Source organism: Egretta garzetta, unplaced genomic scaffold (assembly GCF_000687185.1).
Source record: "Egretta garzetta isolate BGI_Z169 unplaced genomic scaffold, ASM68718v1 scaffold237, whole genome shotgun sequence".
NCBI lineage: Eukaryota > Metazoa > Chordata > Aves > Pelecaniformes > Ardeidae > Egretta > Egretta garzetta.
This window is the reverse complement of record NW_009260142.1, coordinates 88,628-112,972: the sequence shown is the minus strand read 5'-3', so window position 1 is coordinate 112,972 and position 24,345 is coordinate 88,628. Positions and strand designations below refer to the sequence as shown.

At 49.1% G+C, this 24,345-nt stretch overlaps 1 protein-coding gene across 1 annotated transcript in view; it reads right to left on the bottom strand.

Annotated features, from left to right (window-relative positions):
- The window catches only part of ZC3H3 (zinc finger CCCH-type containing 3), a 215,355-nt gene that overhangs the window by 178,331 nt on the left and 12,679 nt on the right, over positions 1–24,345 (bottom strand). Inside the window, exons 2-4 of the mRNA XM_035897115.1 lie at positions 22,503–22,838; positions 21,428–22,394; positions 19,008–19,204 (exon numbers count right to left, since the gene is read on the bottom strand). Of these exons, the coding sequence (XP_035753008.1) occupies positions 19,008–19,204; positions 21,428–22,394; positions 22,503–22,838 (1,500 nt within the window). The remainder of the gene's footprint in view (positions 1–19,007; positions 19,205–21,427; positions 22,395–22,502; positions 22,839–24,345) is intronic.

The following is a 24,345-nucleotide window of genomic DNA, read 5'->3' as shown; positions in this document are numbered from 1 at the left end:
TCTTCAGGACACCGGTTATATTAATCGGTTGGCACGTTCTCCTGACTGTAAAGGGTAATTTACAGCCTTGGCGCTGCATGAATAACGGCACGGAACAGCAGCACATGCAAAATAAAGCGAGCCCTAGCCACAGCGGGGCTACTGCGAGGCAATCGTGCGAAGTGGCATGCTCGGTTTTGTGACTGTAAGATTAATTTGAGTCTATTAAAAAAAAAAAAAAAAAAATCTTCATTTGCTGTGGTCTGGGAGCACTGGGTTAACTTAGACCTGCCAGCTAGATTAAAGGTCCTCTGAAGCAGTGAAATAAAGTCATTGGATTTGCTCCTGCTTTGGTCCTTACCCTCACATCTGAGAACACGGTACCATCACCACTCGCAAAAGCAATCTCCTTTTTTTATGACGGTGCTCTAGAATCACAGAATCACAGAATGGCAAGGGTTGGAAGGGCCCTCCGGAGATCGTCTCATCCCATCCTCCTGCTCAAGCAGGTTCACCTAGAGCATATTACACAGGACATGGCCATGGAGGGGTTTGAATATCTCCAGAGAAGGAGACTCCACAAACCCCCTGGGCAGCCTGGGCCAGGGCTCGGTCACCCTCAAAGTCAAGAAGTTCTTCCTCACGTTCAACTGAAAACCTCTTCTGCTTCAGTTTGTGCTCATCCCCCCTTATCCTGTCACTGGGCACCACCAAGAAGAGTCTGGCTCCGTCCTCATGACACCCACCCTTGAGATATTTGTACATGTTGATGAGATCCCCTCTCGGCCTTCTCTTCTCCAGGCTGAACAAGCCCAACTATCTTAGCCTTTCCTCCTAGGGGAGATGCTCCAGTCCCCTTATCATCCTTGTTGCTCTATCAACAATGCTCAATCAAGCCCTAATGCTAAGAATCTTACAGCTACTTTCGTTCTTTTCAGGAAAGATAGATTAAAACGGCTTTGGCACAGCATCTCTGGCACTTCCGTAGTTTCTAAAGTCCTTGCAGACGTGACTGCAAAGTGAGTACCCTGTTGCAGTTCTGTACCAGTCTTGTTGACGATAACCTCTTCGCAGCTAGACATGAATTAGATGGTTTTATCAGCTGGCTTGACGCATCAGTCACAAACACTGCAAAACCTAGTAAGCTGTACAGGGATTTTGGTGCTTAAAGTGAAAACTTCAGCGCTGTAGCAGGTAAGTCACAGAATCACAGAAATGTTGGTGGGACCTCTGAAGGTCTCCAGCTCAATTCTCTGCTTAAAGCACGATCATCGCCAACACCAGATCAGGGCAGCCATGGCTTCATCGACCCAGATCTGAAATACCTCCAAGGGCAGACACTCCCCAGCCTCTTGAGATAAGCCCAGCGCCCTCAACTTCTTACTTTAGAATCACAGAATCATAGAATGATTTGGGTGGGAAGGGACCCCTAGAGGTCACCCAGCCCAACCCCCTGCAGGGAGCAGGGACACCTTGAACCACATCAGGTTGCTCACAGCCCCGGCCAACCTGGCCTCGAATGTTCCCAGGGATGGGGCCTCAACCACCTCTCGGGGCAACCCCTGCCAGGGTTTCACCACCCTCACTGCAAAGAATTTCTTCCTTAGATCCAGTCTAAACCTCCCCTGCTTCAGTTTAAAACCATCCCCCCTTGTCCCGTCACAGCTGGCCCTACTAAAAAGCTTGTCCTCACCTTTCCTATGGGCCCCCTTTAGGTACTGAATGGCCGCACTCAGCTCTGCCCGCAGCCTTCTCTTCTCCAGGCTGAACACCCCCAACTCTCCCAGCCTGGCCTCATGAGAGGTGCTTCAGACACCCAATTAGGTCGCGTACCCAAGGTCATCCCAAGGTGCTCTGCCACTGGACCATCTCTCCGCATCCTTCTTGAACCGGGATGCCCCAAACCAGACACTGTATACCACTAATGCCCCACCAGTGACATGAAGAGGGTTAATACCATCTCTGAATCTGCTGGACACATTCCTCTTATCATCACCCAATCCAGTTTGCTCTATTTGTAATGAGGGGACACTTGGGGAGCTTCCAGCTTAGGGTCCAACACAGCCCCAGGCCCTTTTTAGCAAAGCCACGACTGAACCAGTTCCCTCCCAGGGCATTGGGTCAGGTGCACATTATCCAAGGACACCAGGACTTCAGTGTTTATAGGTTTCATAGACTCCATTTCAGAGCACTGAATTTATTGGGATCTGAAGTCCTTTGCAAACAACGAATCCAAACTCTCCAGAAAGAGACGAACACGCTGCAGCGCAGCTCTCTGCAGTTCCATCACAGGAAGGGACTCGCTTTCTATCAAAGAGAATATTCAGAACAGAGCATGAAGCTGATAACAACTTGCCAAGTCTAGAAACTAGGATTGAGACAAGCCGCAGGCTCGGCTGCTCCCTACATTGACAACACACAGCAAAGTGCTTACTTTTTTCAATATACCTTCCCAAAGCAAGTGTCCTGACTTCACTATCACTAGGCAAAAAGCAGACATGATTTAAGTACTAAATATTTAAATCATGGAATCATAGAATTGCTTAGGTTGGCAAAGCCCTTTAAGCTCCCCCAGCCCAAACGTTCCCCTACCCCTGCCATCCCACCCCCAAACCCTGTCCCCAAGCGCCACGGCTGCCCGGCTGTTAAATCCCCCCCGGGCTGGGGACTCGACCCCTTCCCTGGGCAGCCCCTTCCAGCCCCTGACAGCCCCAAGGGGAAGGAATTGTTCCCCATGCCCAACCTCACCCTGCCCTGGCACAACTTGAGGCTGTTTGCCCTCGTCCCATCGCCCCTTCCCTGGGAGCAGAGCCCGACCCCCACCTTGCTATGACCTCCTTTCATTTAATTACATCTCAGCTGTAACAGACCTGACCATCCCCTCTAATCTGCACTTTTCTTTTCAAGGCCTCCCCCAGCTGTCTCCCTCCTCTTTCTGATAAGAGGATGAGGCAGGGAAGTGCTCCGAGATGGTCAGCATCATCCTTCTGCAAGGGGGTCCCTCCTGAATGACGCAGGCCATGCCAAAGCACAAAGATTTTATTTTAAGCACATGAAAAAAGCACACTAAAAGGGCAAACCTGGGGTTTTTTTTATGAGCTGGCAGAGACCTCTTCTTGTCTTGTGATTTTCTACTTACCCTTTACAAAGCGTGACATTAGGAAAACCATCTGACTGTCAAGAAATTATTTACATGACAACAAGTCCCGCCATTCCACTTCTGAAAGGTTTATACTTCAATTTTCCATAAGTGGGCTTCGTCTTTAGTTTGATCCCTAACTCAGAAATTGAATAAACGTCACGAGTTCTGTCAGATTAACAGAATGTTAACATAGCAACGTTAACGTAACGCAGTTTACCAGATTCCCCCGCTCACTTCCCTATATATCTATACATATTTATATCTACCTAGATCCACAGCAATACAAACCTGTGACACGGCGTTACTCTAGCCCCAGTACACGAGCCAGAGCAAACGCCAGGGTTTAAACTATATCTATACCATGAAGCACAAGGGTAAAAGTTTAAGCCCAGACAATTTCAACGGAGCAAGAATTTCAGCATCTACTTCAAAAAAAAATATAAAACCCCAACTTATTTGTTCCAGTTGCACAGATCTTCCCAGCGCGCTGACCATTTCATCTCAATTTGTAGAGCATTTTACAGCCTCTTAAATAATTCCTCTGCTTCTTTAGAGCACCTCACCCTTCAGATATTCCTGGTGGAGACTCAACTTTCCCGCGATATCGGGAATGCCTCGCTCCAAAGCCAAGGCTGCGAGTTAGACCCACTGGCAATTTGTGGAGCGCTATTTCCCCGTTTGGTTCTCATTTAGACTGTACGTTTTTAGAAGAGCTAATCCATTAACGCCATGGTCGGGGGGTAAAATTAAAGCATTGCCACATCAGAAAAACAAAATAAAAATACAGCTGCCAAACTGAAAGTAAATACCGTAGTCCATTAAGAAGGCGGCCAACCCTACCCTGGGCTTCATCAAGAGAAGCGTGGCCAGCAGGGCGAGGGAGGGGATTCTGCCCCTCTGCTCTGCTCTGGGGAGACCTCCCCTGGAGCCCTGCGTCCAGCTCGGGAGCCCTCAGCACCAGGAGGACATGGACCTGTTGGAGTGGGGCCAGAGGAGGGCTACTAAAATGATCCGAGGGCTGGAGCCCCTCTGCTCTGAGGCCAGGCTGGGAGAGTTGGGGGTGTTCAGCCTGGAGAAGAGAAGGCTGCGGGCAGAGCTGAGTGCGGCCGGTCAGGGCTTCAAGGGGGCCCAGAGGAAAGGGGGGGACAAGCTTTTTAGCAGGGCCAGCTGGGACAGGACAAGGGGGGATGGCTTTAAACTGAAGCAGGGGAGGTTTAGACTGGATCTAAGGAAGAAATTCTTTGCAGTGAGGGTGGTGAAACCCTGGCAGGGGTTGCCCCGAGAGGGGGTGGAGGCCCCATCCCTGGGAACATTCCAGGCCAGGTTGGCCGGGGCTGTGAGCAACCTGATGTGGTTCAAGGTGTCCCTGCTCCTGCAGGGGGGTTGGGCTGGGTGACCTCTAGGGGTCCCTTCCAACCCAAAACATTCTATGATTCCATGAAGACAGAAAAGGACCAAACTTTGGTTCTTCTAAACATCGATTATTCTGGAATAATTAATTAGCAGAGCCATAACAATACATAAAATTGCTAGCCTCTGACTCTTCTGATAATTTATGCAAGATTAAAGGATCGCTGCGGTTGCCTTTTCCGTTGCCTAATTCAGCATTTTCTTTTTCCTTATGAAAGCAAGACTCCAGATTTAACTGCTCTAATGCCCTTTTACAGTGTTTGGTGTAGTAAAATCTAACAGCCACTCCAGTGTGCTAGCAGGGAAATGATGGATCACGGAAGCTCACAGAAGGGGAGCACTGTAAAATGCCCCAGTTAATGTTGAGATAGTAGAGTAAATCTTATTTTAAAAACACATCCAGGCGTATATATCTACAGAGAGTGGTGTCTCTGATGAACTTGTTTCACCCGATCAAATCCCCTTTCGATTTTTCTCGTTGATAACGGATACTTCCATGCTGAGCACCTTGCTTTCCTAATAACCAAGCAAACAACCGCCTGGCAAGGAAACCATTTCAAAGTCATCAGCGCTAGATTAAGCTCACCAATCAACCCAATCACCATGACCCAGCCAAGAAAAAAAACACTATCTGGGCAAGAGGTTGGTCTCATCTTCAAACATCATCTTCAAAAGAAGAGAGCATCTTTTTTTTTTTTTCAAAAAGTTGATTTGAAGCTGTTCTATCTGGGCCCTTTGACACAAACGTGTCCTTGTCACCCCATAACACTCAAAGTTGAGGCTACTGGGAGATGCACCAGAGCGTGCGCTATAGCTGGCACCACACTGGACCTTCTCAACACGGTTCCTGAGCTGGACCTTCCCTTACTTCAGGCCACACTTGGAATCCTGCATACAGTTCTGGTCCCTGCTATACAAAAAACAGGCTGGACAGGCTGGAGCGGGCCCAGAGAAGGGCCACCAAGGGGATCCAAGGACTGGGAAGCCTCTCTCAGCTGTATGAGGATGGGATGAGAGAGCTGGGTTTGTTCAGCCTTGTGCAAAGGAGGCTCAGAGGGGATCTCATCACCACGTACCAGTACTTAAGGGGTGGCTACAAGGAAGATGGAGACTCCCTTGTCACAGGGAGTCACATGGAAAAGACAAAGGGTAATGGGTACAAGTTAATCCTGAGAAGATTCTGACTGAATGTGAGAGGGAAATTTTTCACCATGAGAAGAGTCAACCATTGGAATAATCTCCCCACGGATGTGGTTGACTCCGACAGGTTGGACACTTTCAAGACTCAGCTGGACAGGGTGCTGGGACATCTTGTCTAGAATGTGCTCTTGCGTAGAAAGGTTGGACCAGGTGATCACTGAGGTCCCCTCCAACCTGGGATTCTATGATTCTCCATAAAACGTCGCTGTTTCTCTTCTACAACCAGAAGCCATTCATTACACAGCAGTGTTGCATCTTTCAATAAGCTCAGCAGTTACTGATTTTTTTTTTTTATTTTTTTTTTTCCAAGAGACCTCTTTGATTTTTACCCAGGCTACAAATGGGGTACCAATACACACTAGCTTGTTTGTTTTACCCCAAGGGCCTCGCAAGACCTGTTTTGGGAAGGTTCTTCAAGGAAAACCAAAGTTGTACGGCACATCCCACCCACACGCAGACACTTCTCAGGCACCCTCTGTCCCACTCAAGGACAAGATGTCCCAGGACATTTGCCGGTGCATGAGCAACAGCACGTTCTTCGCCATCATGACCGACGCAGGAGTTAATAGCCCATGCTAAAGCTCCAAGTATGTTCATGCCCTTTTCCACCGGAGAGCCCCCAAGGGCAGGCTTAAGGGCTAATAACACATAGGATCAGTTTTGAGAACAGATCTGGACCCACAGTTCACCAGCTGTGTCGGTACACCCACACAACACCCTTCCTTGATACTATTCAAAACAACCCCGAGCACGATCCAAAATAGAAGTCTGCCGAAAACCGCACGCGTCTGGATTATACAGAGGCATAAGGGAGGATGAAACGTTCCTCGAACTCAAATATCCCGAGGGCAATAGCAAAATACCCGTTGACAACTGAAGTAAACGCGTTTCCCCATCCCTGAGACTACAGCAGAAACTTGAAACTGCAAAAGCTGCTGCACCAGCACAGTTTTGTAGGACTCGTGAGATGTTGTCGAGTCCACAAAGCACTTACCCCAGGTGCACTTATACATCTGTTACATATTCTGAGGGGTATTACTCATTTATATCCCTTTATAGAGCACGCAAAACGAACAGGCAAGTCCTCAAATGAACGGCTTCTAACTCAGCTCAGCAGCAAGAGAGAGGAATTGCCGTACGAAGATTATGAGTTGTTACTAGGAAAATCAAGAGGGAAGTGTTTGCAAAAGAAAATAATAAAATAAAATTAAAAAAGAAAAAGATTTGTAAATGGGGATTTGGAGAAGAACAGGAAGCAGAAAGCAGAACAGAGAAACCTACCCAGGTTTTACAGGGAGTCAAGCATCTGCTGGGGCGGGATTTGGGGAGTCCTGACAGCGCCGCGGAGGATATGCCGATCGCCCGCGCAGGCATCACTTCACAGCATGGGAAACATCAGTAATTTCAACTGTGACTGTGCCGGGGATACCTTCAGTCCGTTTGGGTATTAGGTGAAAGAAAATGGCAAAAGGAGGAAACAAAAAAGGAAAAGAGAGACTCGCTGTCAAGCTTCAGGTTACAGAGGCATTCATATTTCCTTTAAGTGCCTTAAATGCCCGCTTTTCTTGAACTTATTTTTACTTTAAGAGCCCAAGGAAAGACAACCAAGGGGATAAGAAGCAGCAGCACGGAAATCCAGCGCAGTTCAGAGCAGCGGGGAGAGGCAAGCAGGTTGAAAATTGGTTTAAAAGCTTCAGTACGCAGCCTGAGCGTCCACGCAAAGACGAACCCCGTTCACGCGAGCGCAAGCGAGGGACTAACCCGGCTCAGAATTGCAAGCAAGGGTTGCAGTTTTCAACCCCTCTGAACAAAAAAATATCCCGAACAGCAGGGAAATCACACACTGTGCCTTGGTAAAGTCAGCACAACAGCATCCAGCCTCTCAAGAAGAGCACAAGCTATAAATACAGACTCTTTCTATCAACTCGCTGCCCTTCCAGCAATGAATACTGGCTTCACCGTAAAAATAACAGGGAGGAGAGACATCCAGCATTCAACAAGCAAGCACCGGTGACCGAAATTACACCCCGCTGCCCTGAGCTGAGGATGTGCTACTTGGAGGAACAGGTTACGGGTGCTCGTCGAGAATTGGCACAACGCAAGCCCCAGGAGGACGAGCGAGAAGCACGCACCGCTGTACTACAACCTACTGCTCTGTTTTCTATTTTTTTTCCTCCCTTCTTTTCTTTTTTCTTTTTTTCTATTTTTGTTCTGCACCGCACCATCCCTGCCAGGTTTGAATTCTTAGAAAAGCCCCCCACGGACTTGAAAATATCAAGGGTCATGGCCAACGGAAGGATGTCCCCAAAGCCAAATATTTTTCCTACTAGCATACAAATATACTATTCCCCAAAGAGCTGCTTGCTACTAACAGAATTTCACAATCAAATGGTAGCTGGCACTGCACATGGGTACAGGAGAGCCTCTGAAATAGGGCAGACAGGTTGAGTCCCCGTCCCTGGGGGGGATTTAAAAGCCGGGCAGATGAGGTGCTTAGGGACAGGGTCTAGTGGTGGGATGGCAGGGTTAGGGGAACGGTTGGGCTTGATGATCTTAAAGGGCTTTTCCAACCTCAGTGATTCCATGATTCTATGATTCTGTGAGAGGCGATTTCCAACATTAAATTGAGCACATGGTTTGAATTCCGCAAGAAAAGGGAGAAAGAGCGGACACAGAAACGAAGAATAATTAAAAGCAACTCTAGGTGAAGAGCAGAGTGGTTTTATAAAGCATCGTCTGCTGCTCTCCGGACCCTCATCACTTGGTCCAGACCTTTACCCCTGGCAGAGGTCTATTCACAGGTCTCGCACCCACACTCATCTTTATTTAGAGGCAGACGATCACCTTCAGATCACGTCTCCCAGGCGTTTCAGCCCTGGATGTTCCCCCAAATGCAGTCACTGTTTTACTTGACCCCAAATCCAAACGCTGGAACACTCGAGCTGAGCGCTGGGGAGAGGGCTGTCTACATGGTGACACCTCCTCATTTAGCAAGGCTGACTTCCCTCGCTTAAAGCAGCCTGTTATTTTTAAAAGAGGGCTCTGAAAACAGAATCCCTGCTGCTGGCTGCCTGCAGCTCCTCTTGCAGCCTGGGACAAGTCACCTGTAAATGCCAAGTAAAGCCAGAAACCCAAAACCGTTACTTACGAACACTGACGTAACTGGTGCCGGCAAAAAGCCAAGTACGTGAACTTTTCCCAATTACTGCGAAGGAGCGAGCAGCCACTTTGCCAGCCACACTCCACCCCTGGCTCCCAAGGACAAGCCAGCGAAAGCGAGAAGAGAGACCTGGCAACGTAATGATTTATGGACAAGGTCAAACCTACGTATGAGAGCGTCATGGCATTAGCCTTGCTGGCCTCGAGCGGCCAACCTGCAAAGGGTTCGGATAAGCTAGGAAGGACCCGCTCAGGGCGACGGGGCTAACGATGGAGGAGAAAAGACCCAACAAACTCCAAGGGGTCCTGAGCAGTGCGGTGCATGATACAAGGGCTTCCTTTGAGGGCAGGGATCGCCGCCTCCGACTCCTTCTAATAAGACGTAACAGAGACGTCGCACCAGCTTAACTCGTATGTAACGTGATCCGAGATGTCACCTCCCAAACAGCAGCAACACCGTGTGCAACTCACTGAAAAGAAAAAAAAATATGAAGCAAAGAATACAACTTAAAAAAGAAAAAAACCAAACCATGAAACCCGAACCACAGTGCCCCAACAGGCATAGAAATTAGAAATATTTACTGATTGGCCTTCACTTTGTAAGGAAAAAAAAAATAAAAAAATAGGAGAGGGTATAAAATCCATTGCTGAGATTTTCAAAGCTGCCAGAGGGATACAAACACCCAGTGTCAATAAAATTAACAGCAGCTGAGCATTCAGATCCCAGCCATAACTTACTGCTCACCATTTACGCCCCGTTTACTTTCTGCACTCGCCTGGGCACGAGCAATGCAAACTAGCTCCTTCCACTTCTGCCGCCAGCCTTTTTCCGAGCCAGCGTCCCTCGCCCGTCCCAACGCCCTCGTGCCACACGGCTCACGTTATTGGGCAAGCAGAAAGCAAAATTAGGGTTTAGGGATTGGTTTTGGAAGGGGACCGTCACTCCGACTGAAATTAAAGAGTTGTAGAGACTCTTCTGCAGATGGCAGGGGTGCAGCGGGTCTTACGAATCCCGATGGAATTTCTCTCTGGAAAGAAGCAAGTACAAACAGGATTTCCTTCGATTCAGCACGTTCAGGGAAGCCAGCTTCAGTGCTGGTGGTGGCAAGAGAGGACAAGCAGGAAGCTGGTAACACGGACCCGCTGTCTTATCTCCGTCTGGAGCATGAGAAAGGCAAAGATAAGCAGGAAAGGAATATTTTCAAGGGGGAAAACACAAGCCTCTTAGCTGTGCATGTAGCGGATGCCACAAAGGATAAGCTCAACATTTACTCTTGCTCTGGCCATGGATTTGCAAGGCCACGGCCTGGTCGTTGCTGCAGTTCCCCATCTATTTGGCTTCTCTTGCCATGGCACGTGTACAGTCAGACGGTAACGCAGCCCTTCCCGTGCCCCCGTTTCCTTAGTTAACGCCTGCAAAGCACTCTGAACAGGCAAAGCGCTGAGTAACGGCGTTATTCCCACCCCGGCACGACTCCGCTCTGCTCGCCAAACCCAAAGAACAAAAGATATTAGAAGGATGAACCTCCGCGGCGCAGGCGGAGAGACATCCCTCACCGCGCAGCTCCTCGCGTGGCAACCGCGTTGACCGCCAGCGGCAAAAGCATCTCTCCCGCCACCCACCTCTCCCAGGCGTCATCCAAAAGCTCCCGCTTCAAAAACGAGTTTAATAGGCAGACCAGGAGATGGCTACAAGCAGGAGGAGGGAGCGAGGCTCTTAACTTGGGAGGTTCAGCTGGGACACAGCGAAATAAGTTCATGCCGACGGGTTTCTGCGCTGCACGCTTAACGCGATGATCTTGCGTTAAAGCATCAAACCCAGGAAAACCCCAAATTATTTAAGAAACAGATATACGTAGCGATACAAGAAGCAAGGGTCCCTAGAGAAATCCCTAGAGAAATCCGCCTCTCACTTTTCTCCATCTTCTGCTGTCAGCCAGCTGTGACTGTGCCTAAGCAATCCCGGGCACCCGGCTGAGAAGTCCTGCCTGGAAGGGGACATTACAGAGGGGAAAAGACACCGCGAAGCCTCTTGCTGGCATCTTTGTAATATTCTGTAATCCCCCCCGGGCGAGGCGGGCAGCCCGCACTGCTGCTGAACAATGCAGTTTTGAATTCAATTAAAGTGATTATCTGTTGTGCCAAATAAATTGTGTACAGCATATATCCTGCAGCATTTTACACCTTCAGGCTCATTATTTTCTAACTGTTTCCTCCTGTTTATGCGCTTTCAAATTAAATTGCTGATAATATGCGCCAAAATAAAAAATGAGCGCACCTTGTCCGAAGAAAATTGATTCTCCTTTTTCCTGAACCGGGCGATTGCCAGGTTTTATATACTCTGTTCCTGGCGATCATTAGTAATTCAATTTTCTTTTTATTAGCCCCCTTATCTGCTGAGCAATATAGTGGCAGAGCTGACCTCTTTCGCACGGGTAAATGTTTAAAATCTTTTCCCTGATTAATTTTGCCAGTTAAGGAAAAGAGGAGAAATGGCCCGGCTCTTAGCCATCACAATGAATAAAGCTTAATGTTGATTGTGATGGAATTTCTAATGCCAAGGAAATTGATTGAACGCAGCAATTACACTGCAATAGTAACTCAAGGGAAATGGGATAGTTTTCTCCTGGCCATAGCCTTTTGGTTATTTAAAACAATCCAATTTGCAAGGATAATTATATATTAGTGTTTTATCTGCCACTTGAAATGAACATGGGAGTTTTGATACTGGCCCAGCATTAGCAGGTTATTGCTGCAAATTACTTGATATCTGCTTTCTTTCACATAAAGACGAAATTAGGCCATCAATAACCAGAAAAAGGTGGACCGGGGAGATGCGAGGGGCACGAGTGCCCTCTGCAGGGCTGTGGGGAAGGAAGGGTGGCATGAGAGACTCCCCGAAATCCCCAATTCTCCTGCTCGGCGGAGCGTGCTGACGCTCCCGTGCCAGACACGCAGCAAACGGGCACAGTGCTGCTCCCCGTCCATAGAGCTGCCACATCTTTGACATGAAAAGACATACTAAAAAAAAAAAAAAAAAAATTCATAATTTTAAGTGCTTACTTCTAGTTTCTCCTACAGAAAAAGCCAGGGGAAGAAGAAATGCCGGAGCAGGGTTTACCAGTGCAACGGCGTTGCAGAAGAGCTACGGCAGCCGAGGGGAGCAATGGCATTTGGTTTTCGCAGGGGGGATTAAAGGCTCACGACTGCAAGCACTCACCTGTCTTTCATCAAAAACAAGAGTTGAAGAAGGGCCTCATCCTGCAAGACTTCAAATAAGCAACCAGCCAGAGCTGGGAGTAAAAGGCTGTTGGGAAAGAGGGGGGATTCCCAAATCCGCACCACTGGCACGGGACTTGTAGTACAGGAGGAACAGGCACAACCCTCTGCCACCGCATCTGGATCAGTCAAATCTCACTTAGAAGTTGGTATTTTCCCTTAAAACCGGTGAGAAAAAGATCATGCCCCCGGACTTTCGGGAATAACCCCAATCTCCCATTGGGAGAAAGCAGATGAAGGCTGCCTAAGTTAATCGGACAACACGTGGCCAAAAAGCGCTGCAGGAAGGCAGTGTCGTCCCAACGTACGCACCACGATTTGATGATATCGGCCAGTTGCTGTAACAAATAAGCAACAGAAAGCCAATTCAGGATAGACGTTTGCCGTTTAGAAAGCGTAATTACAACATACCCTTATTGGCAGGAAAGTTACTCGGCAAATGACAGAGCAGGAGCCCAGTATTTAGTCTCCGAATCAAATCCTTTGGTTCAGATGCCAAAAAAAAAAAAAAGGAAAAGGAAAAAAAAAAAAAAAAGATGGTTGGGGGAAACTGCCATCTGTGGAAACTCCACCCAAATCTTAACTACCAGCCAGCCTCCCCTTGCGTCTCGCATCCGAAAAGGGATTGCGATACGAGGGCAGAACCCAGCAACCTCCCCAGTGTGATTCCCACAGAGTTAACAGGGGAATTAAAAGTTCGGGCTGTAAGAACACTTCCAAGTGTGGTAAGTCATTTGAAAAAAGTAAATATATATATCTATGTTTGAAGAAAAAAAAAATATAGAAATCACAGTTAACTTCGGCTTGTGTTTAAGCGTGCTGTATTACTTCTACACGACAGTGGCCTGAGGACCATATTCCACATCCTGAGGATTCTTCTTGGTCCTCCAGTTTTTCCCTGGATAAGGAGAGAAGCAACCGCCGCCTTTTATCCCTCTCGTACCAGATCCCTGACTCAGATCCAAACCGTCTTGCCTACACCAGGGGCAAGTGAGACAGCCCGTACCTGCCACTTCTATACACAAAAGTACATCCGAAGCCTGATATTGAGACGGGAGGCCGAAATACGCAGGTGGGGGTGCTAACTAAAGCAGACCCCGTGCAGAAGTTGTGAAGCCAGTTCAAAGGAGGGGAAGACCGTGCCCAAAGCAGGGGCGTGTTACCCGAGCGGAATCACAACTCCCAGCAAAGCCATTATCTCCAAGTTCTCCTCCCCTCCAAAAAGTGCCTAAGAAGTTAAATAGGAAGAAAGACAAACAAAAAAAAGGAATGCTTTAATATTAATGGCACATTAATATTAGGTACTAAGTGGTCAAGAAGTCCAACATCTAACGGCTGTTTTACCAACATTAATTTGGCTCCGCTGAGCAACAGAACACTTTCTATTCCTCTTTGCTTCCGTCAAGCACTTGAGCTCCTCTTACACACAAGCCCTGCGTTAAAAATACCTGGATGAACAGACCAGGAACTGCATTCAAAATGCTTCGCCAACTCTACCATCCCATCAGAGCAACTTCAATTTGGGACATACCTCAATTTCTGAGCAGTCATTAAATGTTCCACTTAATCAGATGAGTGTTTTGGAGTTCATTGATAGCAGCTGCAGGTATAATGTTCATCACGAGAGCAGCCCAAATAATCCTGAGAGAACTGCTACCAGTCTGCCACTTCCCATTTTCTCTCCAATACAATCACCGATCCTTACATGAACACACGGCGATTCCCAGAGAGGCAAGCGCCTCCAAATACAGACGATCGGGAAACACCAATTTGACACCAAACCTCAGATCCATTTGGATCCGAAAAGGGAAGTGGCGAGTCAGGAGATGGACAGACGTTTGCGTTACACCGAAGGCATCGGTCCTGCCTTTCCCACATGTATGTACCGCAGAGCTCCTGCCACGTATCCCAAAAGCCTGTTTAACAGGGCAAACAAGAAAACAGCAAAGCTGTGCCACAGCACCGCCCGCGTCGGCAGGGAAGGAAGGGGCTGACCCGGCTTTTTGCACCCACGCTGCAATACATGAAGTAGGTGTCCTGGTTTCGGCTGGGATAGAGTTAATTTTCTTCATAGTAGCTAGCATAGTGCTGTGGTTTGGATTTAGTACCAGAAGGATGTTGATAACACACTGATGTTTTCAGCTGTTGCCAAGTAGTGCTCAGACTACTCAAGGACTTTTTGAGCTTCTCCTGCTCGGCCAGGTGCATAACGAGCTGGGAGTACAGCACAGCTAGCACAGCTAACCCAAACTGACCAAAGGGCTATTCCATACCATAGAACGTCATGCTCGGGGGGAGTTAGTCGGTCGGTCGGTCGCGGGGAGACTGCTCGCGGCTCGGGGACTGCTCGCGGCTCGGGACGGGCTGGGCATCGGTCGGCGGGTGGTGAGCAAGTGCATTGTGCCTCATTCGTTTTGTATATTCTGTATATTCTGTTATCATTCTCATTATTACTATTATTATTATTTTCTCTTATTAAACTGCCTTTATCTCAGCCCTCGGCTCTAACCTTTTATTTTCTTTCCGATTCTCTCCCCCACCCCACTGAGGGAGGGGGGAGTGAGCGAGCGGCTGCGTGGTGCTGAGTTGCCAGCCGGGTTAAACCTCTACAGTAGGGCACGCTCCTCCCCAGCCGTCCTTCCGTCCTCAGCAATGACCCACACGCCGTTTGTGTCCAACGTGGGATCTCCCCGGGAACGCAGGCGTGCTGGATGCTCACTCACCACACAGGCATGAACACCCATTGGATCCAGGCTCCAGCACGACCGCATCCATCCAGTGGGATCACAGGTCCAGCGTGAACCATCCGGCTTTTTAACTGGTTTGTTAGCTGGGCTGCGCATACCCAGACTCAAGGACAAACTAACACTCGAGTGGCACAGGACGGTCACTGGTTTGCTCCCAGCAAGAGATGCAACGGGTGTTGCTTCAGCATCAAGCCAGAGACTTAATATCAGTCTCACTGCACCATTCGTGCCCCAGTCTGCTCCCAGAGGCTCCCAGTAACACCTCTGTACCCCACTGTCCTAGGAACAGTCCAGCAACAATTCAACAGCTGTAGAAACACAGAACATGAGAATACTTCAACACATTAAGCTGCGAATACACTGCCTGGGATTGAACCCTCTCAAAGAAAAGGCTTCAGGTGTAAAGGATTCAAATCTATAAACTCAATTTTAAGCAAAAGAACCAAATCCACAGGCTTTATGAAGGTAAGCACCCGCTGGACTTATTCGCTCAGCCTCTAGGCTACAGGCAAGGCTGCTGCTGCCAAGAGGAAGGTAAAAGGAGGAATGTGTGGGGCAGGCACCTCTTCAGCCTTAACCAGATGCCCAGCAAGCAGCACCAACCCTGCCAGAGTTCATTTTGCTATTTCAAAGCAGTCGAGACTCTTGCTGAATTTCTCTGCTAACTGGAGAAGCAAAGCAGCCGTGCATCGCTCAGCAGCTGCCTCACAGAGCTGCCAAAGGCACGGGAAGGAGCAAACCAAGTCCTCTGGGATCCCCCGAGGTGATGGTACAACAGAGGTTAGATTACCAGCAACCAGCTACCCATATAGATCAGCATTTAGCACTTGATGTCCCAGCAGCAAAGGGAAAGCCCGTAAGCGCGGTAGAGAAAAGATGACAAGAACTGTTGAACTTACATCGTCGCGTCGCATCTTAAGAGAACCTCTCCAGGAAGGGGACATGCAGCCAAGTTCTCACAGTCACCACGTCAACAGAAAATATACCCAGCGAGAGATCTCAACTGCACAAAGGCCTCCTAGCAGAAAAACGTATTTAATTCAGCTCTGCAGAGAGACTGGACAAAGCAGGAGCAAACACAGCAGAAACAACCTTGTACCCTCCTCCCTGGGGAGGAGAAAGGCAGCCCAAGGAGGCCTTCCAGAGCTTCAAGTGAATGGATCCCAGTCCATTTTCCAGTCCAAATAACGGCTCATCTACTGGACTATAATTCCTCTCCACTGCAGAAAGCAAGAAAGAAATTTAGAAGCCATTTTATAATTACAGCGGGGAAGCATTTTTAATTCACCGTCTAAGGCATCAGTGTCCATGCTCCCACTAGCACGGCGAGGCACGGGGAAAAGGGTTTGTGGCATTTGTGAAGTGGGGAAGAGCAGTCTCACGTGTGCACACACCCATATACACAGGGGAAAAGACAGGCAGGACAGTTCCTTTTGCTTTTAGTCATTTTAAGAACCAAATCAAGACATATTTTTACAGCAGGTACTGCAGCTTGCAAAGAAAAAAAGCCACAAGGCACGGTCACCAAGTTTTCTTAAAGACGATGCTCGTTTCCACATCTCTGAGCTCAGACTGCGAAGCGCACAGATCCAAGCTGGAAAATAACATTAAGTCACTTCAACACAGACAACTCAAAACTCTTACAAGCCTGGGGTTTGTTCCTGCTAGGTTTGCTAGCGTCTGTCAGAAATGGTTTGATAATTTGATCCACTTTTGGACAGGGGGATGAACTACATGCTCTCCCAAAGTCACTTCCAGACCTATTTTCCAATTTTTTTTTCTACTTTCTCCAAGCTTTTTTATTGGCCAACTCCTATTTTGATCAAAGCCAGGAGCACAACCGTATCTATCTACGTATTTTCAGCCCTACTCAGTTTAAGATAAAAAATCTTTATAGTACAGGAACAATCCCTTCAATCAAGGAACTAGAATTCAGAATATGCTCCCAAAAGACATGGGCTTTTGGCAGCTGCCAGTCAGGCTCCCAGGGGAGCAAAAGATTTTGATCCATTTTGTATATTCTTAACCTATGTAAAGCTTCACTTTGGTTTGAGTGCAAGTTTTTACTGACAGCTTCTAAAAAGAAGAGATGTTTGCCACGTCAAGCGAGCTTTGATGGGTGCTAGGAGCCTTCCCAAGGCTTCAGTGCTGTGACCTCCTCGACAACACGCACAGCTGAGCAAAACTACAGCAAGGCCTCTGCTCGGCACAAACCCAGGTGTAAACACGGAGCTACACAGGGAACAAGGATCTGGTATAACCCCAGGTCTGTTCCTGGATCACCCAAAGAGCTTAAATCCCTGTAACCAGCAGCATCTTGATTTCCTCTTATATAAAATGCTGTGGTGACCCCAAATTGCTCTGTATCTCCAGAGCCGCAGCAGACCTGCTCATATCAGGTTCTCAGCAGCCATAGCAAGTTCTTTTAAAAAGGAACTTTACAGCATAAAGCTTTACTCAATGACTCGTACTGGACATGCCACACTGGAGAAAGGTCCCCATCAAGCGGTTTTGAGAGGTCTGAGTCCTAAATTCACCCCTGAACAGGCAGCTGACATTTCTTGGGAGGCCAAAGGGTTGCGTTCCCCACCCTACACATCATCACCCAAAGAGGAAAAGCCTCGTGGCCCCCCAACATCATCATCACAGCTGGATCTGGCCAAGTGCTGTATCTGCCACCTCTGGTTTTAGAGATCACAGAAGAGCAACCACAGTGCAAGTATGACCGAGTCCTCCAACCATACACACTGCCTTCACATACTGCACAAAAACTTCCAACACGGAGCATCCGCAGGTGCAGCCTTCCCACCTCTCCAGACACAAAAGGGTTTGCTGACATCCTTAAACAGAGCAAGACTCAGCCCCAAAGTCAGGCAACTTCTTGAATGCTGGGACCATCAATGCAACTGCACAAACGCACATCTTATTCCCCCTGCCCATCTCCTAAAGCACCAGATCCAAATTCTCCTCCCGGCATCCCCCCCCATCCCTCCAAACCCCTCTTCAAACACAGACAGGAAGAGAAAAATCTTTTTCTTCTCCTCCCCCAAGAAGTTTTTCCCTTTCCTGAACCACAAGCCCCCATTCTTGTCTTTTCATCCGTCAAAACACAGCAACATCTCAACACAGAGCTGAACACAAAATGACTATAATCACACGTGTAAACTCGGTAGTTGAAGTGCAGGACAGGAAACCACAGAAGCATCTTCCTGAAAACAGAGGCTCGACAGCTTTACTTTTGGAGACAGATCGCAGCTATGTCGTGGCCCGAACAGCCCTCCCCACTCAAGCGATGCCTACCGCAGCGCCATCGGCCACCCTGCAGCACGCGAACAAGCACAGCGCAAGCACATAAGCAAAATCTGCATCATATACGTTTGAGAAAACTGAACGTCAGGGGGGTGAAGCCACTTGTCCGTGAAAATGTCACCACTGAACAGCAGAACCAAACTTTGAGCCAGAAACATCACGGAAACGTTTCACGCTTGCATAGGTGCAGCTCTCCAAGCCCCAAGCAGCTGATTTCTGCTCTGACCATTGCCAACCCAAGGCAGCAGGACACGGATGCAAACTACCTGTTCACAAACCCGAAGGACCCAGTATTCCTCCAGCAACTGCAATTTTAAGCAAATTACATACAAAACCTAGACGCCCACAGACATCGCGCTGGGATACAGGTAGGTCTGTAGTTGCTAGAGCAGTATCTCATGACATGCACAAGGTTTTGCCTGGTGCAAGAAGAGAGATTAGTCTTACAAACGTATTACTGCCTCCACCATCCTCTTCCTTACTTGAGCACCTTCCTATTTGATGCCTCTAAGTCCAGCAAAACCACATTAAAAGCAAGAAGCAGCTTAAAAATGGCCTCATCTGGAGATGTCAAAGCACAAGACAGCTCTGGGGTAAGGCAAAAGTCTTACTCCAGGCAAACTTCTGCTCCTCGGTGTTTGCTCTGGGACCAACAACAGCAGATTCACCTCCTGGAGGACCTGGTAACCCATTTTGAAATCCAAGAACCTCCCTTTGGAACCGCTTCACCAGCACATGGTCAGCAAGCACCGTCAGTCACCCCTTGGGATGGCTGTTCCTACCTTCCTTGGTGGAGATCTGCATCCTGGTGGCCGGCAGCCTGCAGAGCCTGTGCTTGGTGATCTGCACCAGGCCCTTGGGCGAGGAGCGTTTCAGCATCGCAGAAGGTTTCCCCCGCGAGGAGTTTTTCTTCCTGAGATGGAAGTGACTTTTCAGAGGTGTGGTGGGTGAGGAACTGTTCTTCTTATCTGTCGGGGAGCTGCAAAGGGGAACACCACATGGTTAGAAGGGCGTAGAGGTGACCGAAATGTGCTTGGTCCCCTTGCCCAGAGCTGAGAAGGGAAGCTGGGTCACCAAGCTCCACATTGCTCCCCTACTTGAGGGTGAGAAGAAGCACTGAACACAAAACTGCAAGCAAATAGGCAAGCATGATGAATTTCTGGCAAAGTACAGGTATTTGAGAGCCTGACTCAACTCATTCCCTTCTGCTTTCTGCTCAGCAGACGCAGGGGAGAAGATGCTGCCCTTGAGCAAGACGAGGGGGGTCTCATCTCCCTGACTGCCAAAAATCCAATACAACCCCAGCTTCTCCAAGCACCTTGCTCCAGAATAATCTTCCCAGCACAACCCACCCGAAGACACATCCCTCAGCAAACTGGGAGGGTAAGGCAAGGACGGAAACCTGCAGTGAAATGCTGAGTGGAGGATTTGGGAAACAGAAGCAGGAACTGAGGCACCAGATCCTCAATCGGTGCCGTGCTACCAGCTCATTGCATCACTTAGAATCGTTATTTAGGTCACAGTCCTTAATTTTCAAGAGCTCAGGCTTGGAGTTACTGCACTCACAAAGGAGCCAAACCACCCATCCACTACACTGAGGGTATCTCTGAGTTCAGTGGTCACACAGCTGTGCCACCAACCTTCGTCCCATCTCTCTTATCCCTTCCCTGCAGCACAGCCCGGGCTTACATCCAGCCCTGCCGAGAAAAACAGCACAAAACACAGCTTTCCCACCAGGAGCACACCATAACGAAGCCCTTGTAGAACTTCCACAACACACCAGCTTTCAGGGAAAGTTTGGTCCCAATCTCTTATCTGTTTCCCCTCGCCTCCCAGCCCAGGCACAAACCCCTTTTGCAGATAACTCGACCCACACACCTTTTCCTTCCGCCAAGTTTCATTTATAACCTTCCCATTGTACTCCCGTCCCTATCAGACACAGCCAGCGGGGAGAACTTGCTTCACGAGACCCCAGGAGTTATCTGCCGGTCTGGCACAGCGCGCTCTCCTAAGGTATCTACAACGGCCACAGATCTGTCACTGACTCAACAAGGAGAAGGGAAGAGCAAGAGCCTTCAGGGAGGACGTTCTGAGTTACTAGGACAAAAGGAGAGCACCCAAGGGAGGAAAGTACCAGCAAAGCATCACGGACATCGCTTCTTCCCAGCACACACAGCTCACCTCCCATCCCTGCTCCATCCCAAGGTCTGCACAATGCTTTACAGGCACAGACCAGACACAGTATGACGATTCAAGCCGCTTTTCCTCCTTTCCCTCAGCCGCCAGCGCAACAAGGTTATGGGAGTTTGAAAATAAATCAATAAAGGAAGACAGCTATTTCCTTCCCTTTGAATATTACGTCTGCTATTCAGCTCAGGGAGGAGTCTCCTAAGTGCTGTGGCAAAGTCTTTGGAGAACAGGGATGGGAGACGAGAAGAAAACCCAGCTCTGTTTGAAAGGTTAAAGTCAAGAGTTACACAGACTGCTAAAACCATTAAAACCTGAGTCCTTCCAACCCTGGAAAGCGGGATGTTTCCACCCAGAACAAAGTCACCACGTTTGGGTGGGCCCCTCACTACAGGAAAGATGTTGAGTTGCTGGAACGTGTCCAGAGAAGGGCAGCGGAGCTGGGGAGGGGTCTGGAGCCCAAGGGTGATGGGGAGCAGCTGGGAGAGCCGGGGGTGTTCAGCCTGGAGAAGAGGAGGCTGAGGGGAGCCCTCATCACTCCCTAAAACTGCCTGAGAGGAGGGGGGAGCCTGGGGGGTGTTGGTGTCGTTTCCCAAGTAACGGGTGGTAGGACGAGAGGAAATGGCCTCAAGTTGTGCCAGGGCAGGGTTAGGGTGGACATTGGGAACAACTCCTTCCCCAAAAGGGCTGTCAAGCACTGGAAGGGGCTGCCCAGGGAAGGGGTCGAGTCCCCAGTCCTGGGGGTATTTAAAAGCCGGGCAGACGAGGTGCTTAGGGGACAGGGTTTGGTGGTGGGATGGCAGGGGTAGGGGAACGGTTGGGCTTGATGAGCTTAAAGGGCTTTTCCAACCAAAAAGATTCTATGATGCTATAAAAGAGAAAAGCAAAATACCTTCCAGTATACAACAATCCTCGTTGGTATTTCATTCGTACATATGGCCACAACTTACGTGAAGCCAATGGACACAAAATACAAGTGCAATGACACCCGCTCCAAAGACGACCAGCAACTTACCCCGAGCTTCCTTTTCTCTTGATGATTTTTGTCCGACTCTTCACTTTATAACTGGACAGTGCAGCATCACCAAAGGTGGACTTCACCCCGCCGAGACCAGCAGAAGCAGTGCTCGGAGGTGGTGGGGCAGCACCAGCTCGAGGGAGGTTGGGAGCTGGTGGCTTTTTCTGATCCTCAGATCGCCACCTGAATGCTGACTTGGAGGTGGAGGGCGAGGTCTGGAGGCTGGAGGCTTTCCACTTATACTTGCTGGGAGAAACACCCAGTTTGGACTGCAGTCCTGATTTCTTCAGCTTTGCTCCCAAGTCTGCTTTTGGTGATAGTTTAGCACCTCTGTCTGCTCCACCAGCGACCTTCTTAGCACTTTCAGAAGCTCTAGGGCTGACCCATCTCTTCACAGCACGAGAGCATTTACCAGGGTTTGCGACCCACGTGTAATTAGTTTTCCTGAACTTTGGAGCTTTGCTAGAGATGGCTGTCGAAGCAGGTCTTTGGAGACCGGCAGCTTTGGGGACTATGGAAAACCTGCTCTTCACTGAAGTCATCCCAACTACCAAAGTCTCAGCCTGAGCAGGTCTCGAGCACGTCTCGCCATTTCCAAGGAGCTTCGGCTCTCTGAAAGCATCCCTGCCTTGCTCACAACTAAACTGCCCTGGAGCTGGCGGTTCCACCTTTCTCCGTACCAAGTGCCGAGCCGGCTCACGATCTGGCAACACCGAAGGCTGCTGCGGCTCCGATTTCAGCGTCACAGCGCTTTCACTGGTGCTTTCGCAGGAGGCAGGGGAGCTCCCAGCCACGTCACCGGACAGATGCACCGTTCTAGGCTTATCCAACACACTCACGTATGCTGAACTCACGAACCGGTGAGATGAACTAAATGAAACAGATAGAGAGGGTCTTCTCTCTTCATTTTGGCTTGCATACGGAGATTTCTGCACGGTTTTACTGTCACCTGGAGCAGCAACCGCTGTTTTCAGCCCAGAAAACTCACAGTAAGAACCCACACCAGCAAAACCTTTTGTACCTACGAACGGGCCAGCCCTCTGCGGCAGCTGGATCCCCACAACTATATTACCATCTGTGGTTAAGTCCACGTGTCTCTCCGGGGACGATTCTGGTGGCTCAGGTGCCGGGCTGTCCCCATGGCTTCCAAAAGCCCAAGAAGTGCTGGCACTTCCACCGCTTCCAACGTCGCCTGTCGATCCCGACGGCCGGTTGACAAGGGAGTATTTTTTCCTCCAGGAGTGGCTCTGGCGCAGCTGGAAATCCCTGGAAGCCCGCTGGGGGTACCTGGCCGAAAATGCCCCCCCCCTGCTGAAGGTAGGCTGGTGGGGGTTGTTCCACCTTGGTGGTGCGGATGGCAGCGGCCGCGGCACATCCCCGTGTGTGTTTTTATGGTCGTTTATGAGACCTAAGGAGAAGAAGAAAGCGTCTGTTAATCACCGGTCCCGTGGGAGTTTGACAGCATCACAGCACTGGTTTTCCTTGCGCTGTAGAGGACGATCACTCCGCGCAGGCTCACACAAGCCATGTTTCAGATAAGCAGTGCTGGAAGGAAAAACTTAAATATCCCCCTCAATCCCCACGAAAGTTAGCAACAAAAGCAATTTTGCAGGACAGCACAATGCAGGTCTGAACCACAGACCCTTAATACACTGCACTAGTGCTGTCAGCTACCTTTTGCCCCTTTAAGCTCTTTTTCACATGCAAAAAACGCACTTTGGAGCCTAATTTAAAAAAAAAAATGCTAATTTTATTTCCAGATATCTTTTCAGAGCAGTCTCTGAGGGTCAACTCACACACATAGCCCAGCACAGCCACTACCAGCCCCAAACACAAAGCAGAGAATCATAGAATTGTTCTGGTTGGAAAAGCCCTTTAAGATCATCAAGCCCAACCATTCCTCTACCCCTGCCACCCCACCACTAAACCATGTCCCTGAGCACCTCGTCTACCCATCTTTTAGTGAAATTTTTTTTCCTCTACTGAAATAGGTAGATAACTTTCTTAGAAGCCTGTGATTGCTTTGTGGAAAATCACTCTTATGCCTTAGGAGCAGGCAAGTGCTTTTGGTTGTCGATCCATCTGATGTGACAAAGCAATTGCAGCCTTGTGACAGCCTTGTAACTTCTGCCCTGCAAGAAAGCCTGGGGCTCCAGACCCTTCACCAGCTTTGTGGCTCTTCTTCCAAGCAGGGACAAGGAGTCTCCAGGCTTTGCTGTTGAGTCACTGCATGTCTTTCTGCCAAGCCACCACACCTCTCCAGTGCTTTGGTCTACTAACAAAGTTGTTTGGATAATAGATAGGTGTCAACTAAGGAGGGCCTGCACTTGTTAAGCCTCAGTGTTTTGAAAAACCTTCCAATGAAAGGGACCGTCAAAGGATTTTTGAGCTTTATATTTTAGGCACGTGTCAGCATAGAAAACTTTTTGCTACACGAGAGGTCAAAGAGCTGCCGGAAGAGCAGCGTCAGCCGATCCCTCCTGGCAGAGGCAAGGACCAAGTTTCCCTCCCTCTCATCACACCTCTCCCACAGAGGAGCTCCTGGGACAGAGGCAGATCTCCCGCAAGGCCCAAGCGGCATTTGTGCCTTTACTAATGAGGAAAAATTACCTTGGGTCAATAAATAGAGCCAGTTAGCACTAAGAATAAGCACTGATGCTCACCAGAGCTCGGAAAGGGCACACAAATAAATATCCATCCCCCTCCTTCCCCCCAGCCCCCCGCCATGCTGAGGAGTCAAAGGACAGGGGGTGAACCAGGAGAGGAGAGCAACAAGGATGATATAGGGACTGGAGCATCTCCCCTAGGAGGAAAGGCTGAGGGAGCTGGGCTTGTTCAGCCTGGAGAAGAGAAGGCTGAGAGGGGATCTCATCAACACCTACAAATATCTTAAGGGTGGGGGTCACGAGGACGGA